The 27,459-nt window shown below is 52.3% G+C and overlaps 1 protein-coding gene across 6 annotated transcripts; it reads right to left on the bottom strand.

Annotated features, from left to right (window-relative positions):
• Window positions 1-227: 227 nt before the first annotated feature.
• Window positions 228-27,174, bottom strand: RNF24 (ring finger protein 24). 6 transcript variants are annotated; one of them, XM_027903463.1, is made up of 8 exons: window positions 27,090-27,174; window positions 20,627-20,708; window positions 13,516-13,675; window positions 10,767-10,916; window positions 5,528-5,570; window positions 4,618-4,659; window positions 2,735-2,814; window positions 228-1,481 (listed from the first exon to the last, which is right to left on the bottom strand). In XM_027903463.1, the coding sequence occupies exons 3-8, from the start codon at window positions 13,602-13,604 to the stop codon at window positions 1,343-1,345; spliced, it is 543 nt and encodes a 180-aa protein (XP_027759264.1). In that variant the 5' UTR covers window positions 13,605-13,675; window positions 20,627-20,708; window positions 27,090-27,174; the 3' UTR covers window positions 228-1,342. The 6 variants fall into 6 exon arrangements, with proteins under 6 accessions (XP_027759264.1, XP_027759265.1, XP_027759270.1 ...); XM_027903464.1 differs by lacking the exon at window positions 13,516-13,675; XM_027903469.1 differs by lacking the exons at window positions 13,516-13,675; window positions 27,090-27,174 and adding an exon at window positions 22,982-23,215.
• Between the last annotated feature and the right edge of the window lie 285 nt (window positions 27,175-27,459).

Genomic DNA, 27,459 nt, shown 5'->3' with positions numbered 1-27,459 from the left:
CAGGGAGATATGGACAGCAGGATCCCCAACCCCAAACCAGCCCTTCTTCCAGCTCCTCTGGGGTCCTGCTCCCTTTGGAGACATCCCTGTGGAGACACAGGAATGAGGGATGGGGGGGGAAAGACCCCCTCAAACACACCCCCGCTTCCAAAACCTGCTTTTATTTACATTTCAAGTCAAATCACATGCGAACTCTTGGTTTTTTTTTTTTTTTGGTTTTTTTTTTGGTTTTTTTTTTCTTTTTGTTTCCTTTCCTTAAGAAGAGTGTGATTAGCAAAAAAGACGCATTATTAGAATTTCCAAATAGCAATTAAATATACAAAAATAGAGCTTACAAAAAAACCGAACAAACAAGAGGAAAAAAAAAAAAACAAAAACAAAACCAAAAACCAAAACAGCGAATGTTTTAAAAAATATTCTGCTGCAGAATCCGTAGTGTACAAACACGTCTATGAGGCTCCACGCTCCATAAACAGTCCTGGGAGGAATTTAGGGGATGGGGGGACGGCACCCGGCGCTCCCCCAGCCCTGCACCCGGGAAAGCCACTGCCGTGTAATACTGACGCCCCCCCTACCCAAAATCCAGGGAATACGAGTTGTGAGGATGGCTGGGGACACCCAGATCTGTGGCTGGAGAGGAGAGGGGGTGGCCCAGCTCCCCCCCACGCTGATGGTGGGTTCGGGGGGCTGCCCAGACACCCCCAGGGCCAGGCTGGAAGCGATGGGATGATCCCAAAAGCCAGGATTGTTGCCTGCCCCCTCCACGCCATGGCTCTCAATGCTGATGGGTGACACCAGGATGGTGCCCATTCCAGGGACTCCTGAGGTAGCCAAGGAGGGGGACAACCACCCCCAGGCAGGGCAGGGTGGGTGGGGAGTCCAAACCCAGGAGACCCCACACAGCCCCACCCGCTGCCGGCGCCCAGGGGGCACCCAACCACAGCACGATCCCGGGGCCAGGCTCCATTTCCTGGTGGGAATGGCAAAGGCAAAGGAACCAAAGGCGAAGAGGAGGGAGCAGGAACCGGCCGTGGTGCTCGAGGGTCCCCGCTGCGTTTGGGGCGCCGTGGGTGGGCGCGGGAGGCACCGGGGGCTTGGGGGGGGGGCGTTCCAGGTGCCACCGCGCTGCTTCCCGGAGAAGGGATGTGCTGGAAGAAGGATGTGGTGCTGAGGATCCCGAGCCCCCACTCCTGGCCCCGGCAGAGGAACCGAGCCCGGGCTCGAGCGGCAGGCCCTTCATCCGTGGGGATTCGGGGCTCCCCGGCTGCGTCCCCGGCGCTTTGGCTGTGTCCGAGCGGCGCGGGCGGGAGTGGCCCCGGCCCCGGCCCGGCCCCGGCGGGCACTATACGATGTTCTGGGCCCCGGGCAGGGGGCCCTGCGGGGGGCCGGGGTCCGGCTTCCCGTGGAGCTGTGCCAGCTGCAGCACCGGCATGTTACACAGCGGGCACACCTTCCGCACCTCCAGCCACTTGATGAGGCACCTGCGGGACATGGGGGACACCGGCGTTAGTGGGGACACCGGGAATAGGGGGGGACACACCTGGAATAGTGGGGACACACCGGGCATTAATGGGGGGCTGCAAAAAACCCCCCCTGAAACCCACTGACCCCTCCCTCTGGAGCTTTGCTGCTGCCCCCAACTTTTAATTCATTTAATTTAATTTATTTTATTTAACTAATTAATTTAATTTATTTTTGGGTGTCTTTATATTTTATTGGAGTTTTTTTGCATGTGCGTGTGTAAATGCACGGATTTTGTGTAGATAGGTTTTATATATATATACAAATATATATAAAGTTTATATTTATGTTTATAAAATAGATATAAAAACTTAAACACGTATGAAAAATAAAATATATACACTAAAGATGTCTATATAAATATACATGGAAATTATACATAAGTTATGTATATAATACATATACATATACAATGTATAGATAAATTAATGAAAATATAAAATATGTAAGTAATTATATATACTATAATACTATTGCATATGTTATATATTTTATTATATATATAATTATATAATATATAACATATACATATAGAAATATACAAAACATATAAGATATGCATAATAATATAAAAGATGAATAAAAATAACATAAAACACATGTATAAATATAAAAATGTAGTATATAAAATTATTATATATATCTATATTATATATATATAAACATATAGTATATATTATATTTAGCATATTACATATACTATATATAATGCAATGATTTTGCTTTATATAAACCACACACATATAAAATATATCTATTTACATTTTTCATGGAATTACAGGCTGAGTTGGAAGGGATCCATGAGGACCGCCAAGGCCAACAAGGGCACAAGGGCAACCTACAAGGTGACCCCCAGAGCTTGGAACAGTGCCCAAATGGTCCCTGCAGATCCCTGGGGATCTATTTTATAAATTTATATAAATTTTATCGATGTAAATACACACACCCAAGGGATATGAAGAGCTTGGAACATGTCAAGTGTGTATATCTCTCTCTATATATACATATATATATAAAAAATATATATATGTGAAGCACTTTTGCCAGCTTTTGATCGGATTTTCGCTGCTCCACGTGCTCTAATCCATTCAATAAAGGGCTGAAATTCCTGCCCCTGGAATGGGGGTGGGAAGAGCCCCCGGGGAGGAGCAGCAGCAGCACCAGGAGGCCCCAGGCCGGGATCCCCCCCCCCAATCCCAGTGCCCACACTTACTTCCTGTGGAAGGCATGTTTGCAGGGACAGATCCCCAGCTCGTCCTTGGGCTTGAACTCCTCCAGGCACACGGCACAGATCTGGAAGGGTTGGGATGCAGAGGGAAGGTCAGTGGTCGGGAAGCAACATCAGCAGGGTGAAATCCTCCCTAAAACCTTCCCAAATTTCACTGCCCTGCCTGAGCCTTGGGCCTTGGCTCTCCTTTTCCCAGCCGAAGGGACCCCGGAGCCTTCCCAGAGCAACAGCCAGGAAGCTGGGATGTGTTTGATGTGTCAGGAGCTTTTAGGGTGCAGGGGGATGGATCCACACTGCTGCTGTCCCTGGGTCTGAGCTGCATCCACAGGGATAACTCCAGGAACAGGAAAAGGTAGAAGGTGCATCTATCCCAGGGCTGGGAAAGCTGGTGGCTGTTTTCCCAGCAGGCAAAAGACTCAGCCAAAGACTCCTTCCCCGCTTAGTCCTGACTCATTGTGGATATTCCTGGTGATTTGGGGTATTCCTGGCTGGTTTTCCCAGCCCCCTCGGTCCGGGATCTCTGTCAGTCCACAACAAGGGGCAGGCGCAGCTGCCGGGACCATCCCCCAAGGAACACACACATCCCGAGCTCCCCCGGGGCCTGGGAGAGGCAGAAGGACAGAAAAAGGGGAAAACCAAACCCAGGGACAGGGGGAAGGGCTGGGCGGGCGCTTTCCCCTCCCCAGGGCTCCGGGCAGCCGCCCCATCATGTTGGAAAATTCCCACCCCGTGGCTCTGCTCTCCAGAAACACTTTCTTGTAAATGCCAGGATCCAAATGCCCAAAAAGGGATATTTTGGAGCAAAAGCCTTGCATCCTTTCCCAAACCCCAGGGAAGAGGCTGAGCTGCTCTATCCCGTTCCCTCGTCCTCCCCAAAAGCTGGGAGAGCTGCGGAGAGCTGGGAGCAGAGGTGGAGGAGGGACGGAGCGGGACCGCCGCCGTTCCCGACTCTGGCACATTCCCAAACCCCTCCTACAACCCGTTTCTCACCCCGGGAAGTGCTTTGAAGTCCCTGTGCCGACAAAAAAAAAACCAACAAAACCCACTGCAGGTCGACTGCAGGGAGAGGATCCGAAATAGGAGCCTCCAGCGGGGACTGCTCGGAACCCCAGGGCCCTTGGGATTTACCCCCTGGCTGCGGGGAGCGGAGGGTGAGGATACAACGTGGGATGGGCTCTGCCCAGGGAATTAAAATAAAATAAATAGTGGCTTACAAACAACTGGGGCTGGCACTGAGCGGATGAGTGGCCTCGTGCCCGGGGACGTGGGTGGGCATTTCTGCTGTCTTTGGGGGGAATAAATAAACCCAGCCCGTGTTTCGTGCGGGATTCGAGCACATTCCAGCTCAACTCCAGCGGGAAGAACGGGCTGTAAATAGGGACACTCGGCCCCCAAAGGCCTGGAAGCTCATGGAGAACAAGGGAGGTGTTTCAGACCTCACGGGGCAGGTGGGGGGAGAGGTGGATCTGCCTCTCCCGGGGGCTGGGCGAGGGTGTTTATCCGGGACTCCAGTTTTCCCTGCCCAGAGCTGCGCTGGATATCGTCAAGCTCCGGAGGGGACGTCCCCGCCCAGGGACACTGTTTATCCAAGGCCCAGCTTTCCTTGGCCTCCCCTTATCCACAGCTCCTTATCGCTGCCGTAATAATAAGGCAATAAATAATAATAATAACGGGGCGGCAAATGCTCGAGGGGAGCCAAGAGGAGGGAGATGGTTTAATCCAGGCCTTTGCAGAGGTGCCTTCCCCCTTTCCAAAGCACACCTGGCTGTGTGCTCTGCTCCCAAGGAAGTTAAATTTGAGGATTTGCCCCCTCCCCAGTGTGAGGAAGAGGAGGGTGAGGGAGCCTTTGCGGCCCAGGATGTGCTCACCTCGTGGAGGTTCAGCTCCTTCACCTTCTCCTTGAGTATAACCTGCAAGACAAAGTGCTGGGGTCAGGACAGAACTGCTGCTGTGAGCATTCCCAGGAAAAACCTCCACAAAGAGACGCAGCTGAGTGTCCCAGCAGAACTGGGAACCCCCCCCAGTAAACCTGGCACAGCCAGGGAGTGTGTGGGGCCTTCACCCCTGAGCAGGGACAGGAAGAAGGCAGTGCTGGCACAGACATAACCACGAACACAAGGACCAAATCCAGGAGGCGTCTTCCCAAATTTAACCCTCCTCTGGGCTCCCACGCTCTGCCACGTGCCCCTCATGGATATACCTGTTGCTTCATTCTCACTCTATCCAGGCTGAACACCTGGAGAGGGCCATAAATCCAGGACAACGGTTTGTTATCGCCCTGACCCCACCCAGCTTCCTGCTTGAACAACGGATCAGAGGCAGAAAAATCCCATAAACCCTGGACAACACAGGACGTGGAAGCAGCAACTTGACACCCACCTCTGAGCCCTGTTTATTTTAACTGGGGAGTGTGGGTGTGTGCAGGGAAGAGCTGGGATTGCCAAGGGGACATGGAACTGTTCCCTGGGAGGGTCCTGTGGGTTTGGGAGCAGATTCAGACCCCACAAAGCACGGTTTGGTGGCTGGGGATGTTCCTGTTGCTTGGCAGAGAACCTGGAGACCTGCAGATGAGCAGGCGAGGGATGGTCCTGAGGGGCCCAGCTGGTAGGGAACAATTAAATCACCAGGGACAGAGATTGGTACAACTGCTCTTCCAGGGCCAAAAACCTCCCAAGGAGAGGATCAGCACAAGGAAACCCGATGGAGTGGCTGCTCCAATGTGAATTTGGCACTAGGCATGAAGGGGAGGAGAGGAAAACTTCCCGAGGGTCATCTCACCTGTTTGTAGGCGTAAAGCTCTTTGTGTGCCTGGTGCCTGAGCCTGCAAAGAAATCAGGGAGAAACATGAAGGCAGGCAAAGAAAACAGGATTACTGTAACACCTCAAACGTTTCCCTTCCCTCCTTTCCAGATCTAATACATCTTTTTTAATTAATTTTTCCTTTCAGAACTGAGAATGGCCACATGAAACAACGTGTTTAAGAAACATTCAGCTTTCCCTGTGGCTGGGAAGGGAATGTCTCCATCCCAAAGCACACAGCTGTTCCCCTGTTCCTCTTTTGAGGACAGGCAGACATCACCCACACCGTTAGGATTAGTAAAAGCTGATGAGTAAATCACAAGCTGTCACAAATTACCCCCGAGTTTACAACCACTTCTGCTGCCAGCAATTCCTAGACTGGACAGAGCACTGTTTTCCAAATGATGGGGACTCAGAGCTGAGGAAAGCTCCACTCCCACTCCAGCAAGGATGGGGAAGGAGACCTCCCTGCCCCAGGGTTTCCCACCATCCTGCTGCTTGGGCAACGTTGGGTTCCTCAAACTCAGCGCTACTTTCAATTCTATGATCAAGTGAACAACATCCACTCCTGGAGCAAATCAAGGGGTGGAGATGAATGGGATGAGCCTATTCCAAGGACACCTGCTGCAGTGGGAAGTCCAGCTGGTGGCAGCAGGAATGGCTGGTGTGGTTCCATCCCCTCCCTCTCCAGAGCCAGAAGCAAGAGCAGCCTGTTTTCCACAGCCCAGGGGAGCGCTCCACAGGCATCCACTGGCTGGAGAAGCCCATTATGATCCTAAAATAAATACATTTAAAATAAAAAATAACTAATATTGCCTCTCATTACCAGACCTGGCTCTTAGTGAAGTGCTCTGAAAGCTCAGGAGGGAAGACATCTAAGCTAAAGAGCTGGCCAAGGACTTTCCATAAGGAGTCAGTGTGTGGCTGCAGGGCTTGGAGAGCTGTAGGAGTATTTTCCCCAGCCAGCCCTGTGTGTGAATTCAGGGGGAAACCCCCTTGTCTGGAATTTAATTTCTCTGAAAATATTATTCTGGGGGCTGTCTCAAACCCCTGGCTGAGCTCATGGGGGTTTTCCAATCCTGCTGCGCTGCAGTGGGGGAGTTATAAAAACAGGATGGAAAAATGCATCCTTATGCTCAGATTCCCCCCTCCCCTTCAAAATGTGGGCCTTAAAAGCTGAGGAATGGGCGAAAACACACCTTAATGCTGCAGAGAGAGATGCAGAAAACTGGCTCCTGAGTCCCAAATATTATGGGGAGCCATTCCTCCTGCTCCAACAGTGCTGCCTGGCAGGAACCTTCCTTCAGAATCATGGAAAACACTGCAGCAGGCAAGAGGAGGAGGAGGAGGAGGAGGCTGGGGTCGCATCCCTCTGCCAGTGACCCCGAGCAGAAACATGAGCAGAAGATGCAGGAACAATAGAGCAAACAGGATGAAACCGGCCCAATCCGCAGGGATCCGGTGGCTGGGAAAGCGGTTATGAAACACAGATGGAGAGAGGCCCGGCGTGCGGCTGGAGACCACATACAGCGGGAGAACTCTCCCGGAACGGGAAGAAACATCCGTCTGACGGGTCCTTGGCCACCGAGGATTCGGTGAGCCGAAGCCACCGGAGTGTCTGGACCAGCAGTGGGGAAGAAGGAGCCACCTGGCCCCGGATCTGTGCAGCCCCGCGCTGCGAGCACAGGTGCTGCGATGCCACGGGCTGGTGCTGAGCTAGGCAGGGAATTTTTCCCAAAATATCCCTCCCTGGAGGTTATGGGGAGCAGCACGAGCCCATCTGGTGCCGGAGCGTGCGAGCTCTGCCTGCTCCTCCGCACTTCCCTTTCAAAGCCAGGATCCAGAGCCAGATGGATGCTGGTCGGGCCCGGTGCAGCTGTCGTAAGGAGACCCCGGATCCTGGCAGGCCCAGGGCTCCATCCATCTCGTGTCAAGCGCTGTGACTCCACAGGAATTCCTGGCAGATGTCTGCCCGAGATAAGGGACCACACAGCTCGTGGCTGCGGAGCGTGTGCGCTGTCACTCAGCTCCGAACTTAATATCCGCCTCTCCCGGGCTTCGGGATGTCTTCCCGCTTTTAAATCCCTCCAGGGATGGGGACTCCACCGCTGCCCTGGGCAGCTGTGCCAGGAATGGACAGTCCTTTCCAGGAAGGAATTTTCCCAATATCCAACCCAAACCTCCCCTGGCACAGCTGGAGGCCGTTCCCTCTCCTCCTGTCCCTGTTCTCTGGGAGCAGAGCCCGACCCCCCCCGGCTCCCCCCTCCTGTCAGGGATTGCAGAGCCAGAAGGTCCCCCCTGAGCCTCCTTTTCTCCAGGCTGAGCCCCCCCAGCTCCCTCAGCCGCTCCTGCTGCTCCAGCCCCTTCCTCAGCTCCCTTCCCTAGACACAAAACCCAACAGCAGTGTTGGATCCTGGCAGGTCTCAATGCAGAAGGAAACAGCCCCATAAAAAACAAGCTTTTTAGGGGCTGCATTCCCTGCACCTCCTGGAGACTTCGAGCTGCCCTGGCCTGGGCTGATCCTGCAGAAAGCATGGAGAGAGGATGCTGCAGTCTTCACCCAGGGTGAGTGTGGCACTGCTCGGCTCAGTATCCTTCTGGACTGGGTTTTATGGGACCGAAGGCAACACGATTTTATCACTTTCATTAATTCAGCAGAGATCAGACACAACCAGCCACCTGCAAAATGCAATTTCCTTGTTCTTCCCTTTTTTATCTCTGTTTTTTCCAAGCAGAGGCAGCCAGCCTCTGAGGGACCCGAGTTTGACCTGAGTGGTTTGCAGCAGCAGAAGAGCTCGAGATTCACCAGGACAGTGCACAGGTAACGATGATCTTTGCTGGGTTTTGTGCTGAAATCCCTCTCGGGCCCTTTTTTGAGCCAATCCAATTAATTAAAAATGCCACTTTTCCTCCCTTTGGAGCTGGCAGCGTGTTCTGTACTGACACAGCTGTGAAGCACAGCCCGTGTTCTCTCCTCCCCTGGCACATCCTCTATTTAAGGCCTCAGCTCTGGATTTGGGGTGAATACACCAGACACTGGCTTTTCCATGGATGCAGAGGAGAGCTGCACGGGATGCTCTGATCCACAGCAGGCCATGAGAACCACGGTGGCGTCTCGAGCCTCACTTGGTATTTGCCAAATATTTGCAGATGTGGAAAGGAGGAAAAGGAGGGAAAGGAGGGAGAGGGAGGGGATGGGCTGTGTTGACTCTGCACCTACGGGGGTGCTGTTACCTGCAAATAACCCCTCTGGATACAAGTGGAGCCCTGGAGCTCCTGAGGGGACCATCCTGGCCCTCTGCCTGGGTTGGTCTCTCTGCCCTTGCAGGTGGGTGGCCCTCATCCTGCTGCTCTCCACCTACGAGGCTCCCCAAACCCCACCACAGCTCGTTTTTTATCCCCCCACAAGCTGTGATTACACAGCAGCTTCCGTGGAGGTGGACGCTCCTGGGACACTGGCACAGCTAAAAACCCCGGCACGGCACAACCCTCCAAAACAGGGGCTGCAGGATCCTGTTTTTGGTTCTGTTTTGCCAATAGGAGAGCTGAGGGAGGAGGTCTGAAGAGCCATTTGTAGAGTCTCTTATAGAGTTTCAGGCTATAAAGGGATCGCTGGATGATCTAATCCGGCCTCCCATCTATCATGGGTCGCTAAATAGCACCTCAGGAACAGGAGCCAAAACGTCTCGTCCAGAAAGGTCCTCGGTCTTGATTTAAAGATGTGAAGAGACGCAGGACTTGCCACTTCCTTGCTGGCTCCTTCCACCGGTTACTCACCCTCTCTCTCTTACAACACGCCTCCAACTTCTAAATTTAAAGATTTTCTGGCTTGACCTTCCAGACATTACTCCTTGTTATTCCTTCTTTGGGGCAGAACACACCCAGCGAGACCTGGTGCTCAGGAAAAATACTCTCTCAGAGCCCAGAACGCCGCTTCATTTTCCGAGCGAGCCGTATGGATTCAAGCTCTAACCTGAGCAAAACACGTCCCTGAGCCCCCTGAACACCTTTGGTCTGGTGTTTTTTTTTTTTTTTATTTATTTATTTTGCATCCCCTCCAACTGGTGCCCCGGTTAAAATGCAAGCACTGGATGCAAAACCCAGCACAGACCTTGTTAACATCGAGCACCTTGTCTACCAGGATGGACAGATGTGCTGCACCTTAAAACATCCTTTTCTTGTGCATAATTGTGGGGGAAAAAATTAAGATATGATGCCCATGAAGCCCGAATCACCCCTGGGTAAACCTGGCTTGGGGCTCATCTGCATGTTTTATCAGGTTTTGCTTCGTACAGAGCTGGAAATGGGTGCAAATTATCAAGTATTTAGAAGGTGACATGGAAATCTCGCTTCCCAGGTCTACAAAAGCGGGGCAAAATGTTTTTAGCACCCTCTGGATAGAAAACCTGGCGGGAATGGCTGCTGTGAGCAGGCTCCGTGGTGCAAGGAGAGACTGGGAATCTGTCTTGTTGGGACAGAGGGAGGGGATGCAATGGATGTGTGACAAGCAGGGAGCTGGGGCCAGCTGAAAAGCCAGAGGGGTGGGAAGGGAGATGGAAAAGCTGGAGAGGAGAGCTGTGGGCACACAGGATTTTGGCTGCCACTGCTGGCAGTGGTGCCCTCTGCTCCCAGCCACAGGGAGAGGTGCAGCCAGCCCCACCATCCCGGGTTCTCAGCTCGCCTCGCCCCCATCACCACCTCAACTCCCAGGCACTGCACTTTTCCCCACTTGGCTCTCGTGTCTCCTCTCAGTTAGCAGCCCAACGATCTCCCCAGTGGCCCATAAAACAATTAAAATAAGCCCCAAACTGGAACAACCTTTGGCCCTCCTGTCCCGCTCCCCATCGCTCAGATTAACACATCAACTCTGCATCATTAATCCCCAAACTGCGCTGTTGAAGGAGCAATTTGTGTCCAATAACCAACGGAGCAGGTATTAAACATTCCTTAAGCACGCGGGACACGAGTTACTCATTACAGAGGCGAACGTGTTGAAACATTAAGCAGAGAGCAGGGACCGTAAAACATCCCTTCCCAGGCCTTTTGATTCCATGCCTGTTTGAGCAGACGTGTATCCCCTGGTTTTTTAAGTGGATAATCTGGCTGCCTTGTCAGGTTTGTGGAGAGATAAAGATGGTGCCACCCTCTTTTTGGGACGGAGAGGGATCAGTGGCAGGCTCAGAACCAGGGGGGACACTCCCTTACAACCTCCCCTTACCGGATCAAGTAGCAACAGAAGAGCAGACTGAGGATGAAGACGAAGATGGCCGTGCCGAAAACCACGATGTATATGTTGAGAGGAAGGTTCTGGAACCCGATGTTCGGCATCCTGAAACTGTAATGCTGGAAGTCCGAGCTCATGGGTAGGCTGTGGAGACAGGGAGAAAAACACGTGGATGTGAGGCTCTTTCAGGATGCACTCTGGAGACCAGCAGTCCCTCTAAGGGGAGGTGGAGGGGGAAGGAGATGACTTCTCACTCCTCCCAAAACTGAGTCCCCAGCTTGGTAAACCTGAAAGCAAAGCAGGGCTGGATCAGCCAGGGCCGGGATTTTCCCTCTCCCGCTGAGAGCTTCTCCTCCGGCTATTTTCCTTACACACGTCACCCTTCCAGTTAAACGCTGCATCAGATGGATGGCTGGGAATTGCATCCAAGCAGCCCTAGTGTCCCTCAAGCCCCTCAGTAACTGGGTAAAAGCACTGAAAGCAGCCAGAAAGCCCTGGAGCAAGGCGGTATTTCCTTCCTTTCCCCTCCAGCAGTTTCCGAGACTGATTCATCATTCCTTAGAATCCCCCCTCCAAACCCACTGAGGGCCCAGCATCCAGTGCATCTCCAGCAGAAGGGAGAGGACAGGGACATTGCCAGGCCATACAGCAGCACCGCCGAGAGAGAAATCCCAGGGAGACTGCGGAGCTTGTAAAGGAGGCTTTGTTTGTCTCCCTGTGTGAGATCCGCGTTTGGTGGTTTTTAAGAGCATTTTTGCAGGTCTCAGCCTAAACTCCCCAGCACGACCCCTCCCCTTCCCCAGGAAAACCCCGAGGCACCGGCGGGCAGGAGGAAGGCGCGGCGATTTCGGCCGGTCACGTCCCACGTCTGGGACGCGTGACCAGAACCTCCCTCCCCTCGGAGAGCCCCGGTTAAACCCCGGGCAGCTGCCTGGGATAACGACTCCGGTGTATCACCTCCACCACCATCCCCCACCCCACCCCACTCCTCCCTCCCCCAGGATTTTAATTGCACTTATTTATTATTCCTTATCTTTCCATCGCTCTCCGAGCCGCTCGCCATCGGACGAGCCCAACCGTCGCTGGCCGGGCACAAGAGTTCCCCCGCCCCCAGCTCAGGAAAGGAAGTTACAAAATACACCTTGTTTTCCCTCCTGCCCACGGGAGAGGGCTGGACGCGGCGCGCGATGAAGTTTGGCAACAAGCAAGGAAAGTACCTGCAGTCTGAACGCTGTTTGCCAAAATAAAATCACCGAGGGATAACAAAACCCTCCCCTGGAGCGGGGAGTTTTCGACAGCGCAGCAACTGCACAGCTCCTCGTTCTGCACGGGGCGAGAAGGCAACGGGGAAAACACGGGATACGAACCCAAATGTGCCGGGGAGCGACGCTCCGGACCCAAAGTGTCCTCTGAAATGTCCCTTCAAGCAGCATCCTCGCTCCTGAATCTCTTTTTCCCCTTGAGGTCCCTTTTTTTTTGCTGAACCCTTTGGGCTTTCCTCTGTCTTCCCATCATACGCTCCGGGGAGCAGACTCACCTTTCATCCCGGCTGCCCCACCGGCTCTATCCCCTCACCACAGGCAGCATTCCCGCCGGCACCGAACACCCTCCCGAGAGCCTCCTTGCTCCGGCTGCTTTCAGTTTCCTCGGCTCGCTGGAAGTTTCGAGGCGATTTCTGGTAGAGCCTGGATTTGATTAAAGCCTCCGGAGACCAACACGCATGTTCAGAACCTCTCCCGGCCAACGTGGAAACGCCGCAAGAGCTCGGGGAGCCGGCACATCCCCCCGCCAGCGCCGGTGGGGATGGGATTTTATAGCCCAGCAACCACCCGGCAGCTCCCGCTCCTCCACCGACGCTTGTTCCGCTCAGCTGAGCTGGTTTGCTTTGCAAATAAATTAAAAAAAAAAAAAAAAAAAAAAAAAAAAAAAAAAAAAAAAAAAAAAAAAAAAAAAAAAAAAAAAAAAAAAAAAAAAAAAAAAAAAAAAAAAAAAAAAAAAAAGCCCAAACCAGCCCCCAAAACCTTTGTTCCCGGCTCCGGCGGAGTTAATGCGCAGCTCAGCATCACGGAGCGGGGCTGGGTTTGGTTCTCGGCCCCGCTCTGTTTCCTGGGTCAAAGGGGTTTTTAGACGGTTCAGGGACTCCCCTTCGGTCACGCTCGCGGCACGAGGATGTGTGGGCTGCGGGACGAGGCTCTGGCTGCCCCACCTCGCCCCGGGGCTCGTGCTGATGATCACCGGCGTTGGCCAAGGTTGGCCGCCACCAGCTCCCCAACCAACCACCCCGGAGAAACGTCTTCCATCTGGGAAAGCTCTGGATGGTTTCTTTGCAAGGAAGGAGAGACCACTCTTGGAGAAGAGGCAACAAAACCAACCAGCGCAGGACTGTAATTTTTCTTTCCTTGACAGCTCCTTTAACTTGCGATGCTCTTCTGACCAGAGCCAGGGTTTTGGCTCAGCAATTCCACCAGGAGATTCCATGGCAGAGGCGGTGGGTGAGGAGGATCCAGGCTGCATTCAGGGCAGCAAATCCCATGAAGCCCAAAAAATTCCTGATGGTTGCGTGTAGCTGTGCCGCTGTGCCGCTCTTGCACCAGACCCCAAAACCATCACAGCCCTCGGCAAATAAACACTCAGCAGAAACAGAGCTCCAACCCGCTCCCAGCATCCTACTCTCTCCTTCCAATGGAACCACTTCCCAAATATTTCGTCCCAAAAGGGCATCACCGATGCAGCCATGACCTACCTGCTGGCCATGCCGTGCGGGCTTGGCCTCCCAGGACAACCCTTCAGTCCCCTACGGTGCAAGTCCAGTGAGTCCCACACCAGACTCATCCAACCCCCATCTGGAATAACCTTCTCCACATTGGAGCTGCCCTGGTCCTCCCTCCCTCTTGCTGCAACAGCTGAGAAATGTTACAGCAAAAAACACGGAGGTTAGAGGGGGGAAAATCAAGTTATCCTGCCCAGGATCCAGGAAACTGTTAACTTTAAAAGACTCCAGTGAAATCTGATGATTCCAAGCAGCCAAGCTTTGGAGTTGGGTTTTTTTAAGGGGGGGGCGGGTGGGGTGGGGAGGAACTGTATTTTAATCTGCTTCAGATTTGCGAGAGAGCAGCCAAAAGAAATAAAAAAGGAGGCATAAAGAAGGATGAGAAGTTTCTGGTGCAGAACAAAAGCCTCCCTGTTGCTCTCTCCATGGCCAAGGAATCTCAGAGCGGGGAGATGATGCTTGTGGGGCACCCACGGCCCCCAAGGAGGTCCCTGCATCCCCCACAATGGGGAGCATGAGCTGCACATAGGAAAGGGGTACTGGCAGAGGCTTCCCAGAGAAGCTGTCCCATCCCTGGAAGTGTTCAAGCCCAGGCTGGACAGGGCTTGGAGCAACCTGGGATGGTGGAGGGTGTCCCTGCCCATGGCTGGGCGTTGAAACAAGACAGCCTTTAACAGTCCCCTCCAACTCAAACTGTTCCATGATTCTGTGATTCTATAGCAAGGAACAAGTGTGCTGGGATGCAGAGAGCAGGGAACAAGTATGCTGGGATGAGAGAGCCAGAGGTGGCAACGCCACAAGGCAGAACAACCTGAGCTCCACGTCTCCGTCCTTCCACCCTCCAGTGACTCAGCCACGTGGGGCCAAGCACGTCCGAGTTCCTTCAACGAGGACAAAACCGGGCTTTAATTAAAAGCCAGGCTGTGGTTAATGGGCTATCGAGCAGCCAGGAAGGGAGTGTTACAGGTCAGCCCAAGCTCGCCAGCGTCGCTGCCCTTTGATTACACCTTGGGCTGTTAAAGGCAAACCTCCAGAAGCCACGTCGCCAAATTAATCCCCATTAGAGCCAGAGCGAGCATTTAATGCGCGGGGCCAACCTCTCACCCAGAGCGTTCCTCGGACATCGAAGAGGGATTAATGAGGCAGGCAATTATCTTCTCACGGGGAGAGACACCGAGGCAGGGAGGAGGGGAGCGAGGCAGAATCCCTGAGTGGGGGGGGGTGGGGTGGTGACACCAGGGATGCCACAGCAGGTGATGCCATGAGCATCACCCATGGGTTGAAAGCCACAGATTTTTGCTTTCCTGCTGCTTCGCCACATGGATTTGAACTGTGTGCACCTTCTCGGGGTTTTACTTATTAAAAGGAGCTGCCTGTCCTCTTTTTAGAAGTTTTATTATTATTTATTTACAACGTCAGCGCACAAAGGGGCCAGGCAAGTGCTGTGCATCATCATACCTAAATACAGCCCATGCACAGGGTGGAGGGGTGGCTTCTGCCTCTGCTGTTGTGAATAAAACCCCATTTTTAGAAGGATTTAAGTTACGTTTACAAGAAAAACAACTTCCTCTGCGGGGATTCAAAGCAAACTCAGACTGGATCTCCTCAGCCATTAACTGGGGAAACTGGATGGAGCTGTTGGTCTGAGCAGCATCCCATCGGCCAGGCTGGCGAGGCCAACCCATCTCCAGGAAACACTGAGCGTTAAAAACACAGCAGAGCCAGACGCAGGCAGGTCTGAAATCACGAATCTCGGGGAAAAGCAAATGCTAAGCCATGGCCAAACTCCAAGTTGAAACATTTTATCGATGGGAAAGATTTCAAGCGGGTGTGAACGGCGTCTCGAGTTTCAAAGGCGTTTCGCAACGTGTTTCAGACAGGTTTAACCAAAAGCGTTATTAACTCGGTTGAAAGTTAAACTGGGAGCAGCTGACAAGACCTTTCTGAAACAGCCCAAGTTGCGCTGCGAAGCGGGGTATTCTTCCATGGAATAATTCCACAACAGGAAGGTTACTTATTGGCTATGAGAAACGGGATAATATTTAAAAGAAAAGGACTTTTCCAGGTGTTAAGAAGGAACGACCGGAGTCACCCGCGTTTAACTCGCAGGCGAAAAAAAAAATCCCCCTCGCGAACCCCAAAAGCAAAGCGAAGCCCTGACCTCAAGCAGCTGGAAGGAATTTCCTTCAGCTCCATCTCTGGAGCTGGTCCAGCGCCGGGATCAGCAGCGATGGGAAAATCACAGGCAGCTGCAGAGCCAGCCCCGAACTAGCACCGCTGTCGCCCCAGAGGTGCCACACGGCTACACTGCCTTTTCCCGGGATGGAGTGAGGGGAAATCTCAGTGTTCCAGCCAGGAGCCATGGCCTTTGCTGTCACAAACCAGGGCACAACAGGATTAAGGGGGGGGGGAAGCAAAAACTCTTGGCATGCTGTGATTTTATACAGCTACGATGCTGCCGTGGGGATGGTGCTGCACCCAGCGCATCCAACCTGACCCACATCCTTCATTCCAAAAACCTGGCAGCGAGTGGAGGAGGAGCGTGAGCGATGGCACAGGGCTTGGCAGCATTACTGATTAGTGGGATCAATGTGCTGGGAAGGAAGAGCATCCCAACACGTCCCTCACATCACAGGCAGAGTCGTACAGACATCCAGCAAAGCTCAGATAGGGCGATGCAGCACCACCAGCGGCAACAGAAACGATTTTTGGGTGTCAAATGGAACAAAACCCAGTTTGTTTCACCCATTTCGGCCGTGTGCAGGTTTGGGGGGTGCTGGTGGGTTTTTGTTGTGTGCCTGGACGACCAAGAAAGCAAACTGACCTCTAGCCATGAAGCGCTTCGGACCTTTGATCCCTTCCTTCTCCCCAAGAGCGGATCCGATGCTTTTTTTGAACGGGAATCAGGAACTTTCCTGGCTACGTTCCCTGGCTGGCCGACACCAAACACAAAACCTTAACCCTCTCCACTGCCTTTGGGCAGGGGACACAGAGTGATGTGACAATGTGCCAAAGCAATCAGCCACTGGAAAAGAACAGGGAAGTCTTTCTAAGGAAAGAAACACCCGGCGGCTCAACTGGTACCACTGCAATTTCCAGCAAGTGCTTTTGATTCCAGGCAGTTTAACACACAAACAATCCCAGAACCTTAAGACTGAAGAGAACCTTTAAATGGGAAACTGTTTTTTGCTGCCATTGGCAGAGGAACGTGCAGACATGGGGCAGCTGCAGCCCCCATCACCCAATGTAAAGTCAAGTTCCCTCCCAGCGCCGCTGGAAAAGTAAACCAGAGGGTTTGCTCGGGGCTGATTTTGCAAGTTCCGGGAAAACAGGCAAAAATAAACAGAGAAAAAAAATAAAAGTCAATGGCACTTTTTAATCCTGTCTGGAGGAGGGGGAAGCAGAGTTTGGAGGACAGCCCTGCTCAGGCTCCCATCAGAAATGGGAGCTGGAAGTCCCTTCTCAGGAGGGTGTGAAGCGGAGGCAGCAGCTCCTTGTTGGGAAGGGCACACACAGGCTGCCCCAGGACGGCTCAGCCTGCTGCTCAGAGATGAAATAACACTGGAGGAATTTTTCCCCTTTGGCCCGGGGATCTGTAATTACTTTTTTCCCCCCCTTTTTCCCCGGCACGCAGCTCCAAAATGTCACGACCTGCTGAGCTCCCTCTTCCTCCCCAAAGTGGGGTGGGAAAGGATGTGCCGCTGGCTCCTCCTGCCCCCAAGCCCTGCTTGTGCTCACAGGGTGAAAGAGAAAGCAGCAGCCCCTGGTTCCCTGTAAGGACTGAGGGTAATGGGATCCCATGCTTAAAAAAAATTTAATATCGCACATGTTATTAAATTTGGGTGCGTTTTAGCCCAAACAGAATAACGAGAGCACAGACATCACCATGGGGGTGGGCAGCCTCAGGCCACACCTTGCAGGCTCCCTTGTCCCTGTTGCTTCACTTGGTGGGAATAATCTTCCACCTTCATTTGTGGCTGCTTTTCCTGGTTTGCAGTTTTCCCCAATTAAAAGGATCCTTGGGGAAAGCAAACTGGAAACTCCATGAGAAACGCTCAGCCTACGCAGCTGAAGGGTCAGAGCAGAGAAATTGGTGTAAAACGCTCCAGGGAATTCGAAAATTCCTGGGTGATGACACAGAGCTGGGGGGAAGCAATAGGGACTCCCAAAATATCACATCTGGAAGAAAAAAAAAAAAAGTCCCACTTTGATCAAGTCTTCAAGGCTGAACCAAAGCCAATCGCTTTCCACGGAGCCAAAGAGCAACTTGCCCTCTCCACTCTTTCATATCAAGAAGCAGATGGACTAAACAACTTCCTGAAACCCTTTCCCCCACTCTGTTTTCTAAGCCCCTTTAATGGAGAATAATAATAATAAGTGCAACACTCAGGACTCAATAATCCTACAAAATCCTGCTGGAGACCGGCACCCTGTGCTGGCCATGGGATCACAGCAGCCATCCCATAAAGGCAGTCGGAGGAGCCAAGCACAAATTTGGAAGCAGGAAGGCATAATGCTCTCGTTTACACTAAATAAGGTTGCTAGGTTATGGATTTTTGGGAGGGGGAGGGCATAATCTGAAAGGGGATCCAGATGGCTGTAAAGCCTTGTGGTGGAAAAGCAGCATGAGGCCAGAGAGGGAAGAATTCCTCTTTATGCTGCTGCCGTCTGCTCCCAGATCCCGGATTTGAGTCCTCAGGAACGCTCTCCACAGACCCTTTTTAATTGCCCCGTTTATATTTGCGGTAAAAACTAAGGAGAAGAAGGAGCTGGATGCAGGAGAGTGACAAAATTGGTGACTGGATACCGGGAAAAAGTCACTAAACAAATCCCACGGAGCAGCCATTCCCCAAAACCCAACACACTGATCCAGCCACTTTGTATTTCATAATGCTGAGAGCCTGAAAAAGCCTTTGGGAAAACCTAAACCACCCCAACCCTCAGCCTGCTGGGAATTCACACTAATGCCACGTCACTGCCATTGGCAATTTTTCCTAATACTTCCAAAAAATGAGCTGCACAGTCAGCCTATCCTTCCCTGGTTTTAATCCAAGTACTGGGATTTAGGGGAGTATTTTTTTTTTATCATTCCTTCCACAGTGCTAACAGAGAATGGGAAGGTTTTGCAACACTTTATAGAGTCCAGCTGAAAGACCGAGACAGCTGAAAGAAACCTCCTGGAAGCCACAGGCACAGGACACAAACTGCTTCAGTTCCATGGGAGCGGCACCAGAAAGGTGGGTGCAAGGATGGCAAACCCCTCAAAATTTAGCTGGAAGTGTAAAACGGAACTTTTCCACTGCCCGACTTGCACAGTCAAGTGAGCTGCTTGGAGAAAAACACTCACAAACGCAACACGTGCATCTCCTCCTCCGTCAGAGTCTCAGCACTGAGGGTGATGCCACGGGATATTGTTCTTCTTCCCTGTTCTCCCAAAATTGTGGCCTGACCTTAGTGGGATGCATAAAGTCAAGGGACCTTAGTGAAGCACTGGCACAGGGTGCCCAGAGAAGCTGTGGCTGCCCCATCCCTGGAAGTGTTCAAGACCGAGTTGGGCGGGCCTTGGAGCAACCTGGGCTGGTGGAAGGTGTCCCTTGGCAGGGGGTGGCACTGGGTAGTCTTTAAGGTCCCTTCCAAGCCAAACAATTCCATGATTCCAAAATCCAGGCACAGCCACACCCTGGGGAGTGTAACCAGGAGGTGATGGGCAGCCAGGTGTGAATTTTCAGCATCACCTCCTCCCACCCCTCCTTTGCCCAAGGACGATGCTTCTTACACGAGTCCTCATAAATTGAACCCTCAATAAGCAAAACACCAGTTTACAGGTGTGCTGCTGATGTTTAAAAATCAAAAAGGAAAACAAACAGCTTCTGAGGAAGTTACTCAAAATTTACCTTTTTCTTGCAGCCGACTGAACAAACCCCGCTAAATATTTTCCAAACAGCTTCAAAGCTACAAAGATAAAAAAATCCACCAGTGGGAATTTCAGGCGTGTAAGAGTTTAATGTTAGATCTCCACAAATTCCCAGGCACTGAATCGTCTCCTAGAAGGGAAAATATATGAGTGGCACTAAAGAGGGGGCTTAGCAACGAGCAGGCTGGCGGCTTCAAGTGGCTTTTTAAAGGTCAAGAGAGAACATGATGTCTGGGAGCCCTCACGTTCAGGTTTTTACTATGATCTAATGATATTTCCTGCCAGCCTGGTTATTAAATCTTGCACCAACCAACCAGCCACACATCTTTTAAGCCCAGTCTTGACTTAAAGACTTTACCTTTCTGAAACATCATTATACGTCTTTCCTACCCTTGCCCATCTTCACCAAGGGGAAAAGCCACGTTGAGACGAAACACAAGGGAAGGTCCCACCACCAAGGGGATTTTCGGGAAGCGCTGCCAAGCAGCATCATTGAAATTCAGCGGGAGAAGCCAGTTTTCCTCTGCTCTGTGGGGGCTGCCATGTTAAATCACATTTGGATTCACAGTACAAGGCTGCTAAAATACCACCGCGGCAGCTATTGGCACATTTCAATGAAAGCGCCGTGGCCTCATTAGTAGAGTGGAAATTATGAGCTTGTCTTTGTATATATTTAAAAGCTCGCCTCTGAAACTATACTGGGCCGGGGCCAGGAATTCCTGGCTCGGAGCTCCCACCACTCGGCAGCTCGGGATCACTTTGCTCACACGGGTCAAGCGACCGCGCAGCCACCGACCCGGCAGAAACGGCGTTGAAAAAACACCCTGCGGGGAAAGGCACGGAGCAACAGGGTTTGAACCAAACCCTCCCTCCTTTCCAGCTGCTTAGGGATCACTCCTAATGAAAGCCCAGGTTGTAATTAAGAGGATGCAGGAATGTTGGGTGTGTGGAGTTTCATCCCCGCTCCCGTCGCTCCCAAAAGCCGGGGTGAGAGCATCCCGTCGGCCCAGAAGCGCCGTTCCCCTCCGGGGATGGACCACAAAAGCCCGAATCCTTTGAAATAAGGGGCAACCTCATGAAAGAGCATCGTTTCGGGGGATCTGCTCCTCTCGAGATGTGATTTTGCAAGTCTCTAACCAAGGAAAGCTTCGGGCTCAGCTCCCAACTTACCCGCACGGGCGCCTCAACGCAGCCAAGCCACGCAAACCCAACGTATCTGCCGAGTGGCTACCGCAGTTCGGTGCCAGGGATGCTGGAAGAAAAGAGAAAAACACCCTAATATTGCAAAAAAATCCAGAGGGAGCGAGGGAGAGGATGAAGACATTGGGGTTTAAGCGTTTTGATTCGCAAAGGCTCCCAGAAATCGGTTGAGCTCCTGGTAACAGCAGAGAGATCCCCCTCCCGAAACGCGGCGATGATGTTACGTGGCGTAGAAAGAAAACGGGGGGAGGCTCGGCTAATCCTCACAATTTTATAAGCATCTGAGACACTAATCCGTTGATCTCATTGAAAGGGATTAGAATTACTCCCTTGCCAGGAAATTTAAGAAGTTTTCCGCCAGATGTAAACAAAAGCAGAGAGCAGCCTGCCACACAGCAAGGCCTCATGGAGAAATCGGGGCTGGTTTTGGGGTGGAAGAGGGGAATTTCCAGCACAGCGTCACTGAGGGTTGTCTGGAGTGATGTGGGCATCCAAGGCAAGCCTGGTCAGCCCATCCAGAGCAGCCTAAAGGAAGGATCCCATCCCGACAAACAACCTGCCAGGGCATCGTGACACATCTTTGAGGTCCAATCTTATGGGAATGATGCTCCAGCGTAAAAAAACTCCACCACAAAGTCCTGACTTGTTCTGCTCTGGCTTAGGAAAACATTATTTTAATGATAAGGAAAAAAAGAGGGCAAATTTCTGAGCAGCAAAGTGGGTATTTCGCACAAAACCTAAGTTGTGCCCAGCCTGGCAGCAGCATCCATCTGCATGGCTTTGCAGAAAGGTCTCAGGTTCATAAGGCAGGAAAATATAACACAACATCCTCATGGAAATAGTCTGGGATCTGCTGCTACCCTCACAATGAATAATTCATAATACTAAAGAATAAATTAATTGATTTAGAAGATGAAGCAGGCAACGTGCACCCTGGGTGTTGAGACCAAGCGCGGTTTGCTCCTAAGTTGGATGTTCTGGTTTAGAACATCAATAGCAGAGATAAATCAAACCTAAAGGAGGCAGAAAGGATTCAGGGGATCCTGATGAGGAAAAGCCACTCTTGTTACAAAAGAGATGTTTTTCTAAGAAAGAAACTAAACTTTTGTTAGCGCTTCCTTCTTTCCTCTTTTAAATTCCATCCAAAAAAGAAACCTAAAGAGATTCAAGTTCCATCCTCAGTGTAAACCAGGACTCAATCACATCACCTTGTGTTAGAAACGCTCCTTTTGGAGGTGCCTGATGGGACAGCAGCAGAATCCCTCTTCTCCAGCCCACTTTTATGGAGTACCATATAACTTTTAGTCCTTAGGCACAGACAATACCTGCTTGGCTTTGGGAAAACACTTGCCATCCCCGTGAAGCCCAGTTCCAAACTCCCAGCAATATTCCTGCTCAGAGTTTTAGCATCCAAGGCTGGAACAAACCACCTGATGCCAGGCTTGTCTCCAGCTCCGTCCCCCTCACCTGGCTGCAACATATCCCAGCCCTTTCCCATCACCCCCCTGACTCGTTCCTCCTGCTGCATCAATGGCAGCTGAATGGGGAAGATGCTGCGGGAGACGGGAGGAAGAGGATACAAAGAGGAAGCCCCGAGAGCCGTCAGAAGCACACAACTCCACCCCCGCCTCCCGGCAAAGCAGCAGACGAGGAAATGATCCACTTTTCCTGGTCTTACTCCCGAAGTGCCGCCCCCAAACAACGCTCAGCACGATGGTGAGGGTGTTTTGGTGTGAACGCCAAGCGAGGCCGCGGTGAAGGGCTCAGCTGACAGACATCCAACCACGAGAGCTTCCAGCAGACGGGCTCCAGCTCATCCCGGTTTATTCCGCCACAAAACCACCCAACGCCGCGCAATCCCGCGCCACTTTGGATGGCCACCACTCTCACAGCCTCCAAAAGCCTCGCCTTTTATCTCACACACCAAGAGAGAGAGAGAGAGAGAGAGAGATGTCGGGTCTTAATCCGGCACTTCTCAGCTGAAAAGCGAAAGAAAAACCCCAAACCCGCAGCTGCGTTTAGAACTGAGCCAGGAAATCGCCCCGGGGGAAGCCCAGCCTGGCGACGGGTTTTTATAGGGAACAATAGGAAAACGAGAGTCGTTAAAGCGCCGCGGAAATATTTGCCTGCTCGAGACAAAGCTCTGCGTGGAGAGAAGTTTAATTTGATCCTTACGATACGCCGGCGATTTAATTCCGAGAGCGCGGTGGGAGGGAGGCAGGGACGGCCGGGCGGATTTGTTGGAGCTGGAAGTCGTCGGGTGGGACGCTCCGCTCCCTCCCATCCCAGTTCGGATGGGACATTCGGCTTCTCCCACTTTCTTACCTGCCAGGCTGCTCTTCCTGGATTCAAGCGGACCGACTGGAGAGCTGGAAACCCCCTGCTCCCACTCCTGGGAAAGCTGCACGGAGCTCTTATATTTTCCCCTGAAATACTCCTGTGAGCCAAGAAGCTGGGGAAAACCCCTGCTATTCCACAGGCAGGGAGAGCGATAGTGGCACGGCGGGAACGGGAGGGCAGCTGCCTGCTGCTCAGCACTTTCAGTTTCTCTCTCCAAACGCTCTCCTGGCGCCGTTTCCTCTTAAGGCGCTTTGCAAGTGAAAAGCTGCATTAGCCGCGAGATTAATCCTCCGAGGGGATAATAAAATCACAGAATCATGGAATCGTTTAGGTCGGAAAAGCCCTCTAAGGCCATCGAGTCCCAACTGCTAGCCCAGCGCTGCTAAGGCCACCACTTAAACCACGTCCCCAAGTGTCACGTCCACACGGGTTTTAAACCCCTCCAGGGATGGTGACTTCACCACTGGCCCAGACAGCCTGTGCCAGGGCTGGACAACCCTTTCCATGAAGAAGTGGCGTCAAAGGCTTTACCAAAGTCCAGGCAGGCACACCCACGGCCTCTCCCTCATCCACCAAGCAGGTCACCTTGTCATAGAAGATCAGGTTGGTCAGGCAGGACCTGCCCGTGCAAACCCAGGCTGGCTGTGCCTGATCCCCTGGTTGTCCTGTACATGATGGCTCAGGGTGATCTGCTCCCGTCACCAGACTGACAGCCTTGTAGTTCCCCAAATCCTCCTTCCAGCCCTTCTTGTGGCAGAGTGTCACATCTACTCACTTCCAGTCAGCTAGGGCAGCTGGTAAATGATGGAAAGTCTATCCCCATTCATTGCAGCAATCCAGCTGTATGAGTCAATGCCACGTGTCTCTGTGACAGCAACCACGTCACAGCTTTCCTGATGCCCAGTGGCTTCCAGCTCCTGCTGTTGGTGCCCACGCTGTGGGCATTGGTGCAGATGCACTTCAGCTGGGTTATCAATCCCAACACCTTTTTGAGGGATGAGTCCCCATTCCTCTGTGACCATTCTCGGTCGCTTCCATGTTTTCCAACATGCCGATGACCCTTGTGCCTGTGCTGGCACATGGATCTCCATCCACCCCCTCCACGGAGAAGGGAGACCAAAGGACTTGGCTAGTACACTATCTCAAACAGGATTATCCACCACAAAGATCCTTTTCCCTCTTGCAGCCAGGGGTATCCCACCTGTTGCCAGCAGCCCTGGTGTCATGTAAACCCACACACAATAAAAAAAAAAAAAAAAGCCAAACTAAACCCAGACAAGTCATTCCTGCTTGCTTCTCACATTCACAGTCCCAGAGCTGGAGCAAAAAAAGCAGGACTTCCCTGCCTGGGCTTTCCACAGCCCAGCCCTTGCTCCTCCTCCTGATTCTCAGCATCTCTTCCACTTTTTCTGCTGGCAGATCCAGCTTTAGCTCCAGCACTGGAGCAACCTGAGACCCGTCAGCCTTCGGCTACGCTGAGGCAGCTGCTTGCAGCTAATTTGGTCCACGAGCTCCTGCTGCCCATCCATGCACTGCTGTTGGGGCTTTTTAATACTCTTGGAGTACCCAGGCCAGGCCGGCCTCTTGTCTCCCCTTGTCATCCCTCCGGCACTGCATCCGCTTGTGAGCAGGACGTGGGTTTGGTTTTCATTTTGGTGGAGTTTAAATGTGCCAGACAGGCAGAAAAACAGCACTTTGGATGGCCCACATCATTGCTCCAGCAGGGAAAGGCATCCAAAATCAATGCAGCTCCATCCCTGGTGGGTCCTGCTGCGTCCTGGCACAGAGGAACAATGCACCGCCCCTGGAGACGCCAAGGCTTTCCCATTCCTCAAGTCAGGAAGGAGATCACCGCTGCCTGTGGCTGTGGTGAAGCCACGTGGGTTTGGATCCTCTCCTGGAGCGCGTTTTCCATGGGATCACTGGCGTTTCTCACCCAAGCCAGGGCACCTGCCAGGCTCAGGCGATGATGACTGGGCTCACTTGCAGATAAGCCCCATATCACATCATCACTGATGCCACTTCAGCGCCCCGTCAGCAAGTCGGGGTGGGGACACGGGCAGGACGGCCACTCCCAGCCCGACTCTCAGCGGTTCCAGGGCAACAGGGACAGGGGAGGTTCGTCTGTGCCCGTCGATCTTATCTCGTGTCAACAACACTCGGCTTTCTGAGGAATGATTGCAGGAAACAAAAATAAACAAACACAGCTCGGCCACACCAACCACCACCGAGACCAGGGGAGCTTCAAGGCCCAAAGAAACGCCCTCCAGGCTTCCACACCGATATTCCAAGGTGGCTGAGGACCACCAGAAGGGCCTGCACCTCCTGCCGTGGCCCAAGGGATGGAGTTGCTTGGGTTTACTGTGCTGATTCAGTGGGAAAGGACCTCGTCTCAGCCATGTCATCCCAAGGCAGAAGGTTCCAGGTGGTGACAGGGGGAGTGGAAGAGATGAACACCAGCCGTGCCTCTCTCCACCCCTTCCACATCCATGTGGTGTTTTATGGCTATGAATGAATCACTCACAACACATCTTCTGCCACACAGCCAAAGTGGAGGTGACAGCAGGTCGCTGGGAGGGGTGACCCAAGGGGAAACACCTGGAGAGATGGTCCATAAGCACAAAAGCCCTCTCAACAAAGCCAGGTGTCCTATCATCCCACACATCATTTAGTCCAGGAGAGCAGCTGGAAGTCAGTCCTTCTTGCGTAGAATCTCCTGGCTTGGTTCAGTTTCAGTCTGGAGCAGCTCTGCCACTTTCTTGCTGTGGAATCCTCCTCCTCCTCCCCATCTCTGCCTGTCCCCCAGGACATGGCCAGGACCACCCTCTGGCCAAGAAGAGTGGCAGCAACCAGCAGTCACCCTCTTATTTCCATTTGGCACACTTTGAAGCTCTGACAGACCCCAGAACATCCAGAGCACACTGAGCCCAAGGTATCCTTCACGGCTGGTCCATCACAGGTATCTCCAGTCACACCTGGAGCTGAGTGGACCTGAGCCCTGGCTGCACAAGCGAGAGGTCCCAGCACAGCTGACCCACCTGCACAACTTGTCCCCCCAAATCTGAAACAGCCTTTGACCAAACAGCAACACCAGCGACCCAACCAGCAGACCTGGAATGTCCAACTCAGATGGAAAGGAGAAGGAATCCATCCTTGGGATGCAACAGCCTTGGTGTAAACTTTTACCAGGGGACAAAAATATACAAGCCTGAGCTGAGCAGGTGGTGGAGCAGAGCTCTGGGAGGTTGTGGAGGGGGCTTCCTTCAGCAGCAAGGCTGGGAGATGAGGAAGATCACCACCACACCTACCTCCAGTAGCTCCACCACCCACTCAGGACCAGGATGTCACCTGTGGGCATCAGCCCCGTGACTTGGTAACGGGATCACATCATCCCTCCAGCCCGCTTCCGGCACGCAGGGCTGGGAGCGTTATTTTCCCTTTTTTAATATGTTTTAAATACCTCAATTAGTCCATTTTGGGCTCCTTCCACACTGCCCCCAAGCAGTTCTTCTGTCAGGGGCTCTAACCTTCCACTGCCAGTTATTAGCGGGGCACAGGGTTGTTATTTTTCCAGGCCAGGGGCCAAATTAGTATTTAATTTTTGCTCCAGATGGCACAGCACTTCAGATGCATCAGCCAGAGCATCGAACCTGTATGAATAAAGTAATAGAGCAAACAACCTGATTTACTCAGGGGCTGTTTGACACGCTCAAAGTGCTCTGTGTACACCTGCCATAAAAAAAAAAAAAAGCATTCAAACAAATCCAGGTGATGGTTTCGCTATCACACCCGACACCTGAGGGAAATGAAACTGCAGTAGGAATCTAAAAAATAACGATAATGATATTAAAACTTGTACAAGTGAAGGATAAAAAATTAAAGGCTGATTTCAGCCATCAGGGCTGAGCCTGGACCTGGGTTTTGTTCACCTTCCCCTGTGCTCCCCATCCCCAAAGCCCCAGTCATGCAAACTGGGGTCAAAGTTCTCCAGGAAAAGGGCCGGTGATCCCGGATTCTAGCGTGGTGCTGAGAACTTATGGCTCTGCTCACCCAAAGAGGACACCAGAGGACAACCACGAGATGTTCCACTTACACTTCTGGTGAATTCACCCCGTTCTAGGAAGCTGCCGCATCCCTCCGGCACAGCCTGCAGCTGGGATGTGTTCCCTGCAAACTAAATCACCCGAAATAACTCAGAACAGAAAGAAAAAAAAAAAAAAAAAAAAAGAAAAAAAGAAAAAAAAAAGACACTGAGTAGTCGGTTTATCTGCCTGGGCACACGAAACGCCGCGTCAAACCAGCTGAGCTCGCAAACGCCTGGAAACAAAGGGATGGGAGGGGGGGATGGTTGTGCTCTGCTTTGCTCCGTTCAGAGCATCCTTGGGCTGTGAGAGCCCGTCCTGGCGGCACCCCAAGACAAAGGAGAGCAGGAGTCAGCTGGGGAAAAACCGGGACGAGGAGGC

This window comes from Empidonax traillii, unplaced genomic scaffold, assembly GCF_003031625.1.
Source record: "Empidonax traillii isolate 1590-97213 ecotype Southwest subspecies unplaced genomic scaffold, ASM303162v1 scaffold962:size224488, whole genome shotgun sequence".
NCBI classification, from domain to species: domain Eukaryota; kingdom Metazoa; phylum Chordata; class Aves; order Passeriformes; family Tyrannidae; genus Empidonax; species Empidonax traillii.
The sequence above is the reverse complement of the archived record's forward strand: the minus strand, read 5'-3'. Positions and strand labels throughout refer to the sequence as shown.

What these genes read in the sequence shown, in the direction of transcription:
- RNF24 (XM_027903463.1), bottom strand. Translation starts at nt 13,604, where the DNA reads ATGAGTCTGGTGTGGGACTCACTGGACTTGCACCGTAGGGGACTGAAG. An exon ending in TTCTGTTGCTACTTGATCCG is followed by an intron (nt 5,571 to 10,766) that starts GTAAGGGGAGGT and finishes ATTTCTTTGCAG; the next exon opens with GCTCAGGCACCAGGCACACA. An exon ending in AGCTTTACGCCTACAAACAG is followed by an intron (nt 4,660 to 5,527) that starts GTGAGATGACCC and finishes TTTGTCTTGCAG; the next exon opens with GTTATACTCAAGGAGAAGGT.